The sequence below is a fragment of the Olea europaea genome, unplaced genomic scaffold, assembly GCF_002742605.1.
Source record: "Olea europaea var. sylvestris unplaced genomic scaffold, O_europaea_v1 scaffold1244, whole genome shotgun sequence".
Taxonomy (NCBI): Eukaryota; Viridiplantae; Streptophyta; class Magnoliopsida; order Lamiales; family Oleaceae; genus Olea; species Olea europaea.
Genome location: NW_019229877.1, coordinates 249,806 through 268,428, shown reverse-complemented (window position 1 = coordinate 268,428; position 18,623 = coordinate 249,806). Strand labels below are relative to the sequence as shown.

The window sequence follows — 18,623 nt, the reverse complement described above, 5'->3', positions numbered from 1 at the left end:
CCCCCCCCCCCCCCTCCAAAATTATTTACTTCTAAACCAAAACTATTTACTTCCATGTTCTTTAGAGAGGACATGCCACAAGAAGCTTAGCTCCAGTTTGAACCCTATTTTTTCAAAACTCATTTTCAACCATATTGTTTTATAAAATAATTATACACGTATTTCAAAAACTTTTCCTTACCTTTTAATCATATGTTCTTCAAAAAATCACTATTTCATAATACATTTTATCCCAAAAATGAGAATTACATAGGTAATTGTTAATTTTTTCTTTTAATTTTAGATTGCTCCCTATATGTACCAAGTATGAGGTGAAGCATATTGGCTATCTTATAAATGTAAGAATCTAAAGATCCACCCTGTGTGCGACTTATGACATGCGATAATTAGGGCATGTGGTCACTATCTGCAACAGACTTCAGACGGAAATAAGGAAGAAAACTCGAGACTTATAGGGAAGGTAGTGGTGAGCTTTTGACTAGCATATCAATACATTTGTGCTAACAAATAGATACTAGGTGCAAAATGGAAGTACACAATCGCACTGATGCCTGAAGTTTCTCGACCTAGTTGGAAACATGTTACTCTTTAGACAAAATGCTAACAAATGCAATATTTGAAAGCGACCCTAAATAGATTCATGTATGATCCATATACAGTACCTGGTAGAGCTCAATAGTACAAAGGACTAAATATTTGTTTTTTGACTAAATATTTGTTTTTTTCTTTTCTTTAATACCATCCAATACTCTGTGTGCATATCAATACATTTGTGCTAACAAATAGATACTAGGTGCAAAATGGAAGTACACAATCGCACTGATGCCTGAAGTTTCTCGACCTAGTTGGAAACATGTTACTCTTTAGACAAAATGCTAACAAATGCAATATTTGAGAGCGACCCTAAATAGATTCATGTATGATCCATATACAGTACCTGGTAGAGCTCAATAGTACAAAGGACTAAATATTTGTTTTTTTCTTTTCTTTAATACCATCCAATACTCTGTGCACCTCCACAGACAAGCCATCAGACTGGTACATTGGTAAATAACCTAACACGATTTCAAGTTCCAGAGTCGGTATATTCTTGATCTTCTGAAGGATTGTTGAAGGGAACGGGCAATGCAATAGAATTTCCCAGATCCTGTAGTGAGTCGGGTGACAAATTCAGAGATGCTGCACCATCTACTTCGTCCTGTGAAGTGTCATTTGACGAGTTGGAGACCATAACTTCTTCAGTGATGCCCAGGCTACCAGTATCATGATGTTCAGGAGGTACAGCTTCAAATCTCAACTGGAAAATAGGTTTCTCGATCACGAACTGGTGTTCTGGAGTATGCTGCTGGTTGAATCGACCTGGAAGCTTGGAGGAACTCTTATAACACTCTTCGCAGAGGTCGAAGCCTATTTCCTCAACACAGTCTTTGCATTTGTATCGTTCCCCAACAATAGGATACATCTGCATTTCTTTGAAATTAGTGCCACAGAGAAAAGATAAAAACGTATACTACATTTTTTGAATTTGCAAGATTGTATACAATCCGGCCCTGATGCATGAATTCTGCCTGGTGGCAAAGACATTCCACGGGAACTTTTCAGTTTTCTAAAAGCAGTATCTTATTGAAAATAAGCTAAAATAACGTCTTCCCAACTAACCTATCTCTGAAGATGAACCACCAACAGACACCCCCTAGTGGTTGTTTTCTTCTAAACTCAAGCCCATCACCTTAAATTCTATAAGCTTCCCTTGATACTTCACACTTAGTGTTTGTTACTCAAGTAGTTGAGATAATCACTTGAAACAGGAAAAATTAAAAACAAAGCACGTTTATTTTGTGCACATGGGTACCATACAAATTAAAAAGAACCACCACATCTTTAACATAAAGCTTTATCTAGAATTGAAATGAAAATTTTAATAGAAAGATGGGTTTTTAGTCCGGGGCATATCAATGGGGTTAAAGATGAAGACTTTTGCAACTTGTGATTGAAAAGGGAAGATATGGAAATTGATTGTTATGGTGATGGTGCTAGCGGTGGAAATGGGGGTTACAACCTTGGCCACAAAAATGGCTGTGGAAATCAGGAATATGGAGGTAGCCATAGTGGAAGCCATGAAAGAAAAAAAAAATGCTTGAAGTGATGAAATACTGCTAAAAGAAGATACTGATGAACACTAGAAATCAAAATGCAAACCAAATTGTTAATGAAGTTGAGCAAACGTTGATGTTCTGAGTGTGGCAGGTGAAATTTGGAAAATTGATTCTCAGGTTTGTGAAGAAACTAATTCAGGAACAGATAATACCTTTTTCACATAGTTTTGCATAAAAAACACTTAGGTTGGTGTCAAATATTTAGTGAAAGAAAAGGCATGTGAAATCTTTATTAAGCATTAGGTGATAGAACCAATCTAAAGAAAAGACTTGTAAAAATCACAAACATGGAAAATATGAAAGTTACTAAGCCATTTTTCCTCAGAAATTTCCTTGTGAATGCTCAGTTAAAAAGAAAAGCAAGAAAAGAAATAATCATGTTACCCCACACCAATCACAACCAACCGCAGGGTGAAACTTTGTCCCACGGTCAGACAGCCATGATAAGTAAGCCCTTCTAGGAAATGACGAAGACTCAGTTGCTTGCTCCCGCTTCCTGGCCGTACCTGATGGCAATAGTACAGGATAAAAGGAGAAAGTCAAACAAACAATGATATTGATTTAACATCAAAATCCAATGACCGTTATATACGGGGAGTACTATCACAGGCTCACAAGAGTACCATCTGTTCTTTATTTAGTAATACAACTATTTTTTTCTTAACAAATGCCATGACACAGTCCTGAACATCATTGATTCTCTATACGGTTTAAACTTCAATTTTTAATGGATAGATGCAATTGAACAGCTACCCATGGAGAAAAAGTATATGGAGGAAAGGGTCCAAAATAGGGTCTCTTCTCCTATATGAAAAAATAAATATTCCTATATGATCATGAGTATTGAATATGGCAGTTCTTGGAAATTAGTCGTTTCTGGAGAATAGAATGGAAGCCATATCTGAACATGAAACCTGCACGAGATGAATTGAATGAAGTTCACATAAATGCAGATTACAGCATGTAGTGTATGTCTTCACTGGATTAATGGCCATGCTTGATTATCAGGTAATTGCTAACTGTATACATGTGTTAATGTTTGTGCCAGTGGACAAGTGTGTCTTAACCATAAATGGCTTCTTGAATAGAATCTGAATGACATTCAGACCTAAGAATCAAGTCACATCGTCAAATAGTATACTCGCTGTGAACAAACAAGAAAAAGGAAAAGTAACATACGTTCAGATGGATTTGTATGTAGTTGGTCAGCTAAAGACACTTTTCTTGCTGAATATTCCTCGGGGAAATGCTCCTCCAGGAAGTGCTCTAAAACAAAACAAACATTTGGGAATCCATTTGGATGCACACTTTGACACGCTGGACATCTGCAGACCTTGTTAACTTGATTGTTTATACATGCTTCACAATAAACTGCAAAATCGAAGACAATAAGCATTTAAGTGTTATTGACGAACTCTTCCTGATATGACATGCAAATTGATCGCAAAACCTACCATGGCCACAGTTAAGAACTATAGGTCGATATAACAGCTGCTTGCACAGGGTGCACTGCAAGTCAGTCATAAGGATCTGCTTGCGTGCTTCATTTTTAACTTCAGATTTGACCATACTATCTCCTTGCTTTGCCATGTTTGTAGTGCTTTCCTGACTTGAGGTTGTAGGAATCATGGTCATATTAGCTTCATTTACTGAAGAATCTTGAATGAGGGAAGAGTCCCTTCTCTGTGTCATATTAAAGACCGTGGCAGCTGTATGTGGAGAGGTGTCTTGAACGCCAAGCGCTTTATCAGAAAGAGAATCAGAGAAGCCATCAAACCGTGGAGAAGTGTGTCCATATTTCTTTTCTTCTTCTGAAACGATAAAGAAACAGAACATGAGAATAACAGATTATATGGAGCAACAAGTGTCATTCAAGACAACTTCCCATAGGTATGCAGTTTCTGGGTCAATGTGATTAAAGCTGTACAAAATGTGTAATAGAAAGGCAGATGTTTATTAGAAAGACAGATGTTTATTGAAAAATAGAACAACAATAGATTATCCTGATCCCAGTATTCTTCTGAAAGTTCCAAGAATGTCTTTCTTTTCTTTTCCACTTTGCTGGAATAGGGATGAATTCAAATGAACAAAAAAATACAACTGAACAAGCAAGAATATAACAAGATCAAGCCTGCAATATATTCTGAAACAGCATTCTTCAGAAAAAAATAAGTCTGACTCAATTCAAAAACATATTTCTATTCCTGTAGTTGAAATATTAGTATCAAGCGAGTTCTGGGCACTTGCTTCTGTACAGGGATTTTTCAAAATTGTTATAGTCAGTCCACAATATATTTTTGAAACACATGACAGACCGAAAAGGGCAAGTTGTCTAGTTCAGCTTTCATTGACATTGAAATTAAGTCCTTACTGAATTCATATTATGATTAATTGCCACATTCCTTTTTGTTTTTTCTAGTAAAGAAAGAGGCATCACAGAGCTGAATCCATTAAAAAGCCATACATTATGCACCAAATGTAAAATCTTCTAGACTGAATGATTTCTCATTTTGGGATTCCTTTCATTAAATAGAGATAATTACACATGCAGCTACGGTCCTAAATGTGGTAAACTATAATTACAATAATTTACAATCAATTATATATGTAGAATAATGTTAGGGTCATAATATTTGTCAATCTTGTTGATATCCCCCTCAAATTGATGACGGAAGATCAAGAAGCATCAATTTGATGATAACAAACTGTTGTTGTTGTCGCGTCATTGCCTTAATAAACACATCAGTGATCTGAACATCAATGATGATATGTGGAAGCGAGATAATGCGATCAACATAAACTTCACGAACAGAGTGACAATCCACTTCAATGAGTTTAGTGCACTTATAAAACATAGGATTAGCTGCGATTTGAATTGCACTAGTGTTGCCAGCATGAAGTGAAGTAGGCTCAAGTTGAGGACAACAAAGCTCTGCTAGAAGACCCCGTAGCCAAACAATCTTAGAGCAGGCACAAGACAAAGTGCAATACTCGTGAAGAATTTAGAGATACGATCCAGCTTCTTACTTCGCCAGGAAATAAGAGCACTCCCAATAAACAAACACCAAAATGTAATTGAGCGATGAGTATCTACACATTCAACCCAATTTGAATCACTATATCCAATCAACTTAAGAGAGGAATTGCCAGGAAAGAAAAGACCCCTATCAGGTGTACCTAGCAGGTATCGAATAATGCGATGAACCGCAGCCAAGTGGAGATGTCGTGAAGTATGCATAAACTAATACACTTGTTGTACGGTAAAAGAAAATTCAGGTCGAGTATTAGTGAGATGATTCAAACTACCTACCAACTGGCAATATAGAGAAGGATCTTGAAGATCATCTTCCTACTTACGATATTTCACATTCACTTCCAAATGAGTATCAACCAAGCGACCATCCTTAAGTTCAGCCAAAATAATAAACTCTTCCGTATACTTATACGGATGCAGGCAAGAGTATACGGATGCAGGCAAGTTTCTATAGGACTGGAAAGTACCTCAAAACCTAACAAATACTGTAAAGTACCCAAATCCTTGATATGGAAAGAATCTTTCAATTGATTTTGAAGGTGAGATATTAATTCCGAGTCAGTCTCATTAATGACTATATTATCTACATAAACCAAAAGAAACACAGTACCCACCTTAGCATCAAAGATGAGAGACCATATTTACTTTGGGTAAATGAGAAACCCAAGAGAGTAGAGCGAAACTTGTCAAACCAAACAGGAGGAACCTAGTTCAACCCATAAAGTGGGCACTTTAACTTACACACATCAAAAGATGGCAACGAAAAGAGGATAATAAGGGGTGTTATATAATTTTCTTCCTTCAGATCGCCATGTAAGAAAGCATTATTGACATCTATCTGCCCCAAAGACCATCCTCTGGAGGCGACTACAACCAGAACAGTCCGAACCTTGTCATTTTGGCAATAGGAGCAAAGCTCTCCTCATAATCCACGCCATATTATTGACGATTTCGAAGAGCTACCATCGAGCTTTATAGAGCTCTAGCGATCCTTCGGAGCGAAACATAACGAAATATACCTATTTATACTCAATAGGTTTAATGCTGAGAGGGCAAGAAACAATATCCCATGTATGATTATCCTAAAGAGCATTCTTTTTGCATAGCTTTCTCCCAATAGGGTTGAGTAACAATCTGAGAATAAGAAGTAGGAACTATGAAATGAAATAAGTTGCAGAGAAGCCATACAGATAAGGAGGATGAGTACTGCAAGTAGATTGTCGAAGAGTAGTAATGTCTGGGATAGGATCGAGATCGGCAAGGGACAATGGAACAAGAGGCCGTCCTCTCTAATATTTCATACCTGGTTTAAGACACTCAACGAGAGCAATCCTCAAAGCTAATGAGTGGAGCCAAATAAGAAGATGACAGATGTTGGAAGTAATACCGATTCTCAAAAGAAATCACATTGCGAGAGATACGAAAGTGATAGCAACCCATCATAACAAACAAAATCCTTCTGAGAAATGCTGTAACCCATGAAGGTACATAGTAAGATTGAGCAGCAAGCCGATATCGTTTATAAGGAGGCAAATGGACGAAGCAAACACAACCAAAGGTATGCAACATGTCATAGCTAGGATGTGTGCCGTGCACGTGGAAATAAGGTGAGTCAAAATACAAATGCTGAGCACGAAGTTGATTAATAAGATGTACAGCTGTGGAGAGAGTTTCAACCCAAAATTTGGGCAAAACCGAAAATTCCAAGACAAAACTCTGACAACATCCAACAAGTAACGATTCCCTCTTTTAGCTACTCTAGACAAAACTATGAGTTACTTATTAGTACTTCATATGAAAACCGCGATCACCATCGTCCGCTAAACTTGTCATCGCTGCCTCCTCTTAAGTCTATCATAAGACCCTTCCCGTCTAATGTTCCTTATGCGTTGGAAAATAAGAGTAAAATTTCTAAAATTCCAAGGGCTTCTTCTCACTTGCAGTGCTTCAACTGTAAAGGCTTTAACCACATCTCTTCTGAATGTCCTAGCAGAGCTTTAGTCATTGAAGAACAAAAGAATATAAGATATGAGCGATTATAAGATCAAATCTGTGAACCTAAATTTGAAGAATTTGATGACTTCAATGATACTGAGAACACCTCCTTAGATAGTATATGGACTTTTCCTATGAATCTAGGTATTGTATCCCATGTTCCCGATACCTTTCAATCAAACGTTGTGTCACTCTCTTATCCAACCCAAAGGTACTGACGATTAGTGTAATCATGCCCTTTTCAAGGAAAATCTTGGGAACTGAAATTTGATCATCCCACCAATGCAAATTACATATAACAATTTTATAAATCGGTCTATAAGTACAAGTCTTTTTGAAGTTATTCATGGTTATGAACCTAGGAAAACCTTAGACCTTATTCCCATGTGTGTCAGTTGAAGTAGTTGTATCACATCTTCATAACTTGCATATTGAGATCAATAAACAATTTGAAGCAAGTAATGTATTATATCAACTTCAAGCTGATTTGCATAAGCGAAATTTTGAATTTAATATTGGGTATTATGTTATATTGCAAGCTTGTAGTGCTGCTCCTTATGAAATTTTAAAACATGTTGATTCAAATAAACGTGTCATTGATCTTTTATCACATTTTGGCCACCACTCTATTTTAACTGTTAAGGACTTCGTCGCTTACAAAGGCTATTTTAACCCCTCTGATAATTATTTTCTACCTCTACATGGAAATTCCTACACTAAATCTTTTACTATGTCTACTCCAATACCACTAATCATAGCACACAAAGATAAAATTGATGTTATTTTAGATGATCAAATTGTGTTGACCAATGATAGAGAGATTTAGTGCTTTCTTGTCCATTGGGTGGACCGACTTGATTGATTCTGATGGTACATGAATCCCCAGAACGAGACATCAACAACGTGATCCAGATTCATTGGAATTTTATAGGAGTCAGTAAGATCTTCCTTTAACCAGATCATCTTGGTCATATCATATGCTTGGGGATAATTTGCACATGGCTTTGTTATCATTTGTTGAGTTCTGATATTTGGTTCGTCAGAAGGATTGTCCACCGCGGTAGTTCAACCACTTGACAGAGTTGAGTTTTTCTCCCACCCTGTGAGAGTTGATGCGGACATCGGCCCAATTATTTTACTCTGTGTTTTATATATTGATGTCTTTTATTTCATTGGACTTGATTAATGGGTCTGGCCCAAGCCCGTAAATATTAGATTTTTTTGCTATTTATATGTTGATAACTGAAAATTGAAACATTATTTTGGTGGCTTGTGGCAAATTTCCCTTTTCTCTCCATCTTTCTTCTAGTGGTTCTTCTATTGGTTCTTCTTCTACCATCTCTTCCCTAGATTTCTTCTTCCTGTTAATTGGTTTTCTCATTCTCCATTGAATATTTCTATTGGTGCTGCATCACAATGCCTCTACCTAATAAATATTAGGCATTTGGAATGAAAATTTTGGTTGAGATAAGAGTGTAGCTTTCTAGTAGTAGACCACTTAGGAATCAATTTAGATTCCAATAATACCCAAGTTACATTATTGGCAGTCCACTAATACTTCACCAAGTCAACAAACACATGCTTGCATAGCCACGCCTTTGCAGTGATAAATTGGATTTTCCTCCTCGTCATATAGAAAGGAATATGTTACGGAGCATTTCCAGCATGATTATCTGCATTGAGTTGACAAATGTCTCATGAACATCCCACCCCATGAAACTTTAGATCAGAGACCAAGTGCAATACTTAAATTATTATTACCGCAGCAAAAAATAGCACTTTCAAAATGAATGCTCAAGAGCCACGCCTCATCAGTTAAATCATAGAAACCAAATCTTTTCTTCTTCTGAAACGATAAAGAAACAGAACATGAGAATAACAGATTATATGGAGCAACAAGTGTCATTCAAGACAACTTCCCATAGGTATGCAGTTTCTGGGTCAATGTGATTAAAGCTGTACAAAATGTGTAATAGAAAGGCAGATGTTTATTAGAAAGACAGATGTTTATTGAAAAATAGAACAACAATAGATTATCCTGATCCCAGTATTCTTCTGAAAGTTCCAAGAATGTCTTTCTTTTCTTTTCCACTTTGCTGGAATAGGGATGAATTCAAATGAACAAAAAAATACAACTGAACAAGCAAGAATATAACAAGATCAAGCCTGCAATATATTCTGAAACAGCATTCTTCAGAAAAAAATAAGTCTGACTCAATTCAAAAACATATTTCTATTCCTGTAGTTGAAATATTAGTATCAAGCGAGTTCTGGGCACTTGCTTCTGTACAGGGATTTTTCAAAATTGTTATAGTCAGTCCACAATATATTTTTGAAACACATGACAGACCGAAAAGGGCAAGTTGTCTAGTTCAGCTTTCATTGACATTGAAATTAAGTCCTTACTGAATTCATATTATGATTAATTGCCACATTCCTTTTTGTTTTTTCTAGTAAAGAAAGAGGCATCACAGAGCTGAATCCATTAAAAAGCCATACATTATGCACCAAATGTAAAATCTTCTAGACTGAATGATTTCTCATTTTGGGATTCCTTTCATTAAATAGAGATAATTACACATGCAGCTACGGTCCTAAATGTGGTAAACTATAATTACAATAATTTACAATCAATTATATATGTAGAATAATGTTAGGGTCATAATATTTGTCAATCTTGTTGATATCCCCCTCAAATTGATGACGGAAGATCAAGAAGCATCAATTTGATGATAACAAACTGTTGTTGTTGTCGCGTCATTGCCTTAATAAACACATCAGTGATCTGAACATCAATGATGATATGTGGAAGCGAGATAATGCGATCAACATAAACTTCACGAACAGAGTGACAATCCACTTCAATGAGTTTAGTGCACTTATAAAACATAGGATTAGCTGCGATTTGAATTGCACTAGTGTTGCCAGCATGAAGTAAAGTAGGCTCAAGTTGAGAACAACAAAGCTCTGCTAGAAGACCCCGTAGCCAAACAATCTTAGAGCAGGCACAAGACAAAGTGCAATACTCGTGAAGAATTTAGAGATACGATCCAGCTTCTTACTTCGCCAGGAAATAAGAGCACTTCCAATAAATAAACACCAAAATGTAATTGAGCGATGAGTATCTACACATTCAACCCAATTTGAATCACTATATCCTATCAACTTAAGAGAGGAATTGCCAGAAAAGAAAAGACCCCTATCAGGTGTACCTAGCAGGTATCGAATAATGCGATGAACCGCAGCCAAGTGGAGATGTCGTGAAGTATGCATAAACTAATACACTTGTTGTACGGTAAAAGAAAATTCAGGTCGAGTATTAGTGAGATGATTCAAACTACCTACCAACTGGCAATATAGAGAAGGATCTTGAAGATCATCTTCCTACTTACGATATTTCACATTCACTTCCAAATGAGTATCAACCAAGCGACCATCCTTAAGTTCAGCCAAAATAATAAACTCTTCCGTATACTTATACGGATGCAGGCAAGAGTATACGGATGCAGGCAAGTTTCTATAGGACTGGAAAGTACCTCAAAACCTAACAAATACTGTAAAGTACCCAAATCCTTGATATGGAAAGAATCTTTCAATTGATTTTGAAGGTGAGATATTAATTCCGAGTCAGTCTCATTAATAACTATATTATCTACATAAACCAAAAGAAACACAGTACCCACCTTAGCATCAAAGATGAGAGACAAATCATATTTACTTTAGGTAAATGAGAAACCCAAGAGAGTAGAGCGAAACTTGTCAAACCAAACAGGAGGAACCTAGTTCAACCCATAAAGTGGGCACTTTAACTTACACACATAAAAAGATGGCAACGAAAAGAGGACAATAAGGGGTGTTATATAATTTTCTTCCTTAAGATCGCCATGTAAGAAAGCATTATTGACATCTATCTGCCCCAAAGACCATCCTCTGGAGGCGACTACAACCAGAACAGTCTGAACCTTGTCATTTTGGCAATAGGAGCAAAGCTCTCCTCATAATCCACGCCATATTATTGACGATTTCGAAGAGCTACCATCGAGCTTTATAGAGCTCTAGCGATCCTTCGGAGCGAAACATAACGAAATATACCTATTTATACTCAATAGGTTTAATGCTGAGAGGGCAAGAAACAATATCCCATGTATGATTATCCTAAAGAGCATTCTTTTTGCATAGCTTTCTCCCAATAGGGTTGAGTAACAATCTGAGAATAAGAAGTAGGAACTATGAAATGAAATAAGTTGCAGAGAAGCCATACAGATAAGGAGGATGAGTACTGCAAGTAGATTGTCGAAGAGTAGTAATGTCTGGGATAGGATCGAGATCGGCAAGGGACAATGGAACAAGAGGCCGTCCTCTCTAATATTTCATACCTGGTTTAAGACACTCAACGAGAGCAATCCTCAAAGCTAATGAGTGGAGCCAAATAAGAAGATGACAGATGTTGGAAGTAATACCGATTCTCAAAAGAAATCACATTGCGAGAGATACGAAAGTGATAGCAACCCATCATAACAAACAAAATCCTTCTGAGAAATGCTGTAACCCATGAAGGTACATAGTAAGATTGAGCAGCAAGCCGATATCGTTTATAAGGAGGCAAATGGACGAAGCAAACACAACCAAAGGTATGCAACATGTCATAGCTAGGATGTGTGCCGTGCACGTGGAAATAAGGTGAGTCAAAATACAAATGCTGAGCACGAAGTTGATTAATAAGATGTACAGCTGTGGAGAGGGTTTCAACCCAAAATTTGGGCAAAACCGAAAATTCCAAGACAAAACTCTGACAACATCCAACAAGTAACGATTCCCTCTTTTAGCTACTCTAGACAAAACTATGAGTTACTTATTAGTACTTCATATGAAAACCGCGATCACCATCGTCCGCTAAACTTGTCATCGCTGCCTCCTCTTAAGTCTATCATAAGACCCTTCCCGTCTAATGTTCCTTATGCGTTGGAAAATAAGAGTAAAATTTCTAAAATTCCAAGGGCTTCTTCTCACTTGCAGTGCTTCAACTGTAAAGGCTTTAACCACATCTCTTCTGAATGTCCTAGCAGAGCTTTAGTCATTGAAGAACAAAAGAATATAAGATATGAGCGATTATAAGATCAAATCTGTGAACCTAAATTTGAAGAATTTGATGACTTCAATGATACTGAGAACACCTCCTTAGATAGTATATGGACTTTTCCTATGAATCTAGGTATTGTATCCCATGTTCCCGATACCTTTCAATCAAACGTTGTGTCACTCTCTTATCCAACCCAAAGGTACTGACGATTAGTGTAATCATGCCCTTTTCAAGGAAAATCTTGGGAACTGAAATTTGATCATCCCACCAATGCAAATTACATATAACAATTTTATAAATCGGTCTATAAGTACAAGTCTTTTTGAAGTTATTCATGGTTATGAACCTAGGAAAACTTTAGACCTTATTCCCATGTGTGTCAGTTGAAGTAGTTGTATCACATCTTCATAACTTGCATATTGAGATCAATAAACAATTTGAAGCAAGTAATGCATTATATCAACTTCAAGCTGATTTGCATAAGCGAAATTTTGAATTTAATATTGGGTATTATGTTATATTGCAAGCTTGTAGTGCTGCTCCTTATGAAATTTTAAAACATGTTGATTCAAATAAACGTGTCATTGATCTTTTATCACATTTTGGCCACCACTCTATTTTAACTGTTAAGGACTTCGTCGCTTACAAAGGCTATTTTAACCCCTCTGATAATTATTTTCTACCTCTACATGGAAATTCCTACACTAAATCTTTTACTATGTCTACTCCAATACCACTAATCATAGCACACAAAGATAAAATTGATGTTATTTTAGATGATCAAATTGTGTTGACCAATGATAGAGAGATTTAGTGCGGTGTTATATAATTTTCTTCCTTAAGATCGCCATGTAAGAAAGCATTATTGACATCTATCTGCCCCAAAGACCATCCTCTGGAGGCGACTACAACCAGAACAGTCTGAACCTTGTCATTTTGGCAATAGGAGCAAAGCTCTCCTCATAATCCACGCCATATTATTGACGATTTCGAAGAGCTACCATCGAGCTTTATAGAGCTCTAGCGATCCTTCGGAGCGAAACATAACGAAATATACCTATTTATACTCAATAGGTTTAATGCTGAGAGGGCAAGAAACAATATCCCATGTATGATTATCCTAAAGAGCATTCTTTTTGCATAGCTTTCTCCCAATAGGGTTGAGTAACAATCTGAGAATAAGAAGTAGGAACTATGAAATGAAATAAGTTGCAGAGAAGCCATACAGATAAGGAGGATGAGTACTGCAAGTAGATTGTCGAAGAGTAGTAATGTCTGGGATAGGATCGAGATCGGCAAGGGACAATGGAACAAGAGGCCGTCCTCTCTAATATTTCATACCTGGTTTAAGACACTCAACGAGAGCAATCCTCAAAGCTAATGAGTGGAGCCAAATAAGAAGATGACAGATGTTGGAAGTAATACCGATTCTCAAAAGAAATCACATTGCGAGAGATACGAAAGTGATAGCAACCCATCATAACAAACAAAATCCTTCTGAGAAATGCTGTAACCCATGAAGGTACATAGTAAGATTGAGCAGCAAGCCGATATCGTTTATAAGGAGGCAAATGGACGAAGCAAACACAACCAAAGGTATGCAACATGTCATAGCTAGGATGTGTGCCGTGCACGTGGAAATAAGGTGAGTCAAAATACAAATGCTGAGCACGAAGTTGATTAATAAGATGTACAGCTGTGGAGAGGGTTTCAACCCAAAATTTGGGCAAAACCGAAAATTCCAAGACAAAACTCTGACAACATCCAACAAGTAACGATTCCCTCTTTTAGCTACTCTAGACAAAACTATGAGTTACTTATTAGTACTTCATATGAAAACCGCGATCACCATCGTCCGCTAAACTTGTCATCGCTGCCTCCTCTTAAGTCTATCATAAGACCCTTCCCGTCTAATGTTCCTTATGCGTTGGAAAATAAGAGTAAAATTTCTAAAATTCCAAGGGCTTCTTCTCACTTGCAGTGCTTCAACTGTAAAGGCTTTAACCACATCTCTTCTGAATGTCCTAGCAGAGCTTTAGTCATTGAAGAACAAAAGAATATAAGATATGAGCGATTATAAGATCAAATCTGTGAACCTAAATTTGAAGAATTTGATGACTTCAATGATACTGAGAACACCTCCTTAGATAGTATATGGACTTTTCCTATGAATCTAGGTATTGTATCCCATGTTCCCGATACCTTTCAATCAAACGTTGTGTCACTCTCTTATCCAACCCAAAGGTACTGACGATTAGTGTAATCATGCCCTTTTCAAGGAAAATCTTGGGAACTGAAATTTGATCATCCCACCAATGCAAATTACATATAACAATTTTATAAATCGGTCTATAAGTACAAGTCTTTTTGAAGTTATTCATGGTTATGAACCTAGGAAAACTTTAGACCTTATTCCCATGTGTGTCAGTTGAAGTAGTTGTATCACATCTTCATAACTTGCATATTGAGATCAATAAACAATTTGAAGCAAGTAATGTATTATATCAACTTCAAGCTGATTTGCATAAGCGAAATTTTGAATTTAATATTGGGTATTATGTTATATTGCAAGCTTGTAGTGCTGCTCCTTATGAAATTTTAAAACATGTTGAGCAAATTACATATAACAATTTTATAAATCGGTCTATAAGTACAAGTCTTTTTGAAGTTATTCATGGTTATGAACCTAGGAAAACCTTAGACCTTATTCCCATGTGTGTCAGTTGAAGTAGTTGTATCACATCTTCATAACTTGCATATTGAGATCAATAAACAATTTGAAGCAAGTAATGCATTATATCAACTTCAAGCTGATTTGCATAAGCGAAATTTTGAATTTAATATTGGGTATTATGTTATATTGCAAGCTTGTAGTGCTGCTCCTTATGAAATTTTAAAACATGTTGGTTCAAATAAACGTGTCATTGATCTTTTATCACATTTTGGCCACCACTCTATTTTAACTGTTAAGGACTTCGTCGCTTACAAAGGCTATTTTAACCCCTCTGATAATTATTTTCTACCTCTACATGGAAATTCCTACACTAAATCTTTTACTATGTCTACTCCAATACCACTAATCATAGCACACAAAGATAAAATTGATGTTATTTTAGATGATCAAATTGTGTTGACCAATGATAGAGAGATTTAGTGCTTTCTTGTCCATTGGGTGGACCGACTTGATTGATTCTGATGGTACATGAATCCCCAGAACGAGACATCAACAACGTGATCCAGATTCATTGGAATTTTATAGGAGTCAGTAAGATCATCCTTTAACCAGATCATCTTGGTCAGATCATATGCTTGGGGATAATTTGCACATGGCTTTGTTATCATTTGTTGAGTTCTGATATTTGGTTCGTCAGAAGGATTGTCCACCGCGGTAGTTCAACCACTTGACAGAGTTGAGTTTTTCTCCCACCCTGTGAGAGTTGATGCGGACATCGGCCCAATTATTTTACTCTGTGTTTTATATATTGATGTATTTTATTTCATTGGACTTGATTAATGGGTCTGGCCCAAGCCCGTAAATATTAGATTTTTTTGCTATTTATATGTTGATAACTGAAAATTGAAACATTATTTTGGTGGCTTGTGGCAAATTTCCCTTTTCTCTCCATCTTTCTTCTAGTGGTTCTTCTATTGGTTCTTCTTCTACCATCTCTTCCCTAGATTTCTTCTTCCTGTTAATTGGTTTTCTCATTCTCCATTGAATATTTCTATTGGTGCTGCATCACAATGCCTCTACCTAATAAATATTAGACATTTGGAATGAAAATTTTGGTTGAGATAAGAGTGTAGCTTTCTAGTAGTAGACCACTTAGGAATCAATTTAGATTCCAATAATACCCAAGTTACATTATTGGCAGTCCACTAATACTTCACCAAGTCAACAAACACATGCTTGCATAGCCACGCCTTTGCAGTGATAAATTGGATTTTCCTCCTCGTCATATAGAAAGGAATATGTTACGGAGCATTTCCAGCATGATTATCTGCATTGAGTTGACAAATGTCTCATGAACATCCCACCCCATGAAACTTTAGATCAGAGACCAAGTGCAATACTTAAATTATTATTACCGCAGCAAAAAATAGCACTTTCAAAATGAATGCTCAAGAGCCACGCCTCATCAGTTAAATCATAGAAACCAAATATTCCAGCGGTGAGATTCTCATAGTCTGTCCCCTTCCAAAGAAATCTAAGTTACAATAAAATCAACTCTTCCGTGGTTCACCTCACTTCTCCTCTGACAACTCAGTCTAAATGTCCTCAGTTACTTTCATATCAAGCGCAAAGAAACAAAGACAAAACAGGTCCTTCCTTTTCATTAATTATAAAACAGGTAATACTTGCCCAGAATAAAATTATCAGAGCCAACAAAAGGTTAGTGATCATATCATTAAACATAGAGAGTTGATTCACATAATACGAAGGCAATGGTGATTCCCCTCCAAGTAGATGAAAAAAAAAGGTTTGATTTGAGGAAGAGTTGAATATAAGGAAATAAAAAAGGCTCCTTTAGAAGTTTATGTGAAGAAAGATGGTCAAAAGGGAGCTGCTAAAAGCCAACACACAATAGAAATCATATCAATTCAGGATTTTCCATTTGTTACAACACCTTGACAGCCCCTCCCACTCTTTTATCAATATTTTTTTCAGGGAACGATTGGTCTATCAGAAAAGAAAAGGGAGGTTAATTTCTATTTTTTTGCTTACATTCTTTGGCAGGGGAGATGTCTCTACCTCAGAGTAAGGCGGGAAATTAAGAACCAATATATCTATTAGATAAGATAACTAATGGAGCGCCTGCTTCTACTGAAAATTTTCAAGCCTGTCAACCTTTTGAGCTGGTGCAACTGCTTATAGTGGAGGCAATATAGGCAGTTACTACATTAGGACTAACGGGCGGTGTTTCCGTGCTCCAACATATAGATATACATGGTATGTGTAAATTCATAAAATAGTAGGACTAAGGTGTTTCAGCTCGCATACCTGCAACTTGTCTTTCCCTTCTTTTGTAGGCTGATGGATATAATTTCAGAAGCAAGAAGTGTAGCAATCTACAAATACTGGGAAAATGATTATATGGGTTGCGACAAATTGGACAGTGTGACTCCCGGAAAGAATCCATAGCTTTGAAAACACACCAGAAGCAAGATATGTGACCACAGGCTGCATACAGGGAAAGGAATGAATAGATTCGACAACAAAAATAGCTATGAAATCGGTAGTATTTGTAACAGTGTATTACCTAATACAACCGGTTTGTACATGATATCCCTGAAAGAAAAAAAAAAAAAGAATCAATGCTTGACAGAAAATTTCATTAATGTTCCCAAACCCTAATTGACATGCTGCCAATTCCAATTCTTGGCGTGTGTTTGCTCACGCATCTACAATTCCACAGACAAAGACATATACCCTATTGCCGTATGCTTCTTCTGATTATAAGATATTCGCAAAATCCAATTAATAACAAACCAACCAACAGAAAATCATTCATACAGGCTTTCATATGCGTAACTTGTTTGCTGAAAAATAGAATTAAAAAAAAAAAAAAAAAATCCATCGCAAATACTTACAAGCATACACAACACTGAAACTCATCCGGAAAATCCTCGCTTCCAATATCGCCATAATCTTCTTTACCTTGATTATTCATTATTTTGGCCCAAGCACAGAGAAAATATACACAAGAATCTGTATGTATATGATTTTTATAGGGGTCTTCTAATATATATGCTGTTCATACGCCCTTTTATTTCCAAATATATTTTTTTCTCGCATTTTCAATAAAATAATATTACGCACCAATTTTTTTCTTATTTTTTAAGTATACATTTTTCATTAACCTACTAATCTAAAATTTATTTTTAAAAAAGATAATTAATTTTTTGACTTAAGTAAAGTAGTTCTATTTGTGAGAGAAGAATTTAAAAATAATTTCTGTAATAGCGAAATACAAATTAAAAAAATTAATTTTAATTGACTTTTTAAATTTAAATATGTTCTATAATATGAACTCTTGAAGATGCTTTAAACGAATTGAGAACAAATCCATGTCAGTTGAGCACCGTCATTTTGGATAGTTTTACTGATTAGTTGATCAAAATTATGTGATGAGATGCCATTAAAAGCTATGGCTTGATTCGCTGGAAGGTCAACTATAGTACAAACAATAATAAAACTGAAAAACAATTTGTTTGATTATCAACATTTTTTCATGAAAAATATGTTTTTTTCATTCAAATTCTAACTTTTGCGTCGTATAACTGACATTTTTTTCCATGAAAAATACTTTTCTAATTTTAATCATGTGATCATATTTTCCTCAAAATCAAGGAAAAT

General features: G+C 36.1%; 1 protein-coding gene across 1 annotated transcript; it reads right to left on the bottom strand.

Moving 5' to 3' along the window:
* Positions 1–822: 822 nt before the first annotated feature.
* Positions 823–18,007, bottom strand: LOC111374401 (E3 ubiquitin-protein ligase PRT1-like). Its single transcript, XM_022997070.1, has 7 exons — positions 17,858–18,007; positions 17,527–17,555; positions 17,268–17,447; positions 3,611–3,967; positions 3,336–3,527; positions 2,541–2,662; positions 823–1,462 (listed from the first exon to the last, which is right to left on the bottom strand). The coding sequence occupies exons 1-7, from the start codon at positions 17,935–17,937 to the stop codon at positions 1,067–1,069; spliced, it is 1,356 nt and encodes a 451-aa protein (XP_022852838.1). The 5' UTR covers positions 17,938–18,007; the 3' UTR covers positions 823–1,066.
* Between the last annotated feature and the right edge of the window lie 616 nt (positions 18,008–18,623).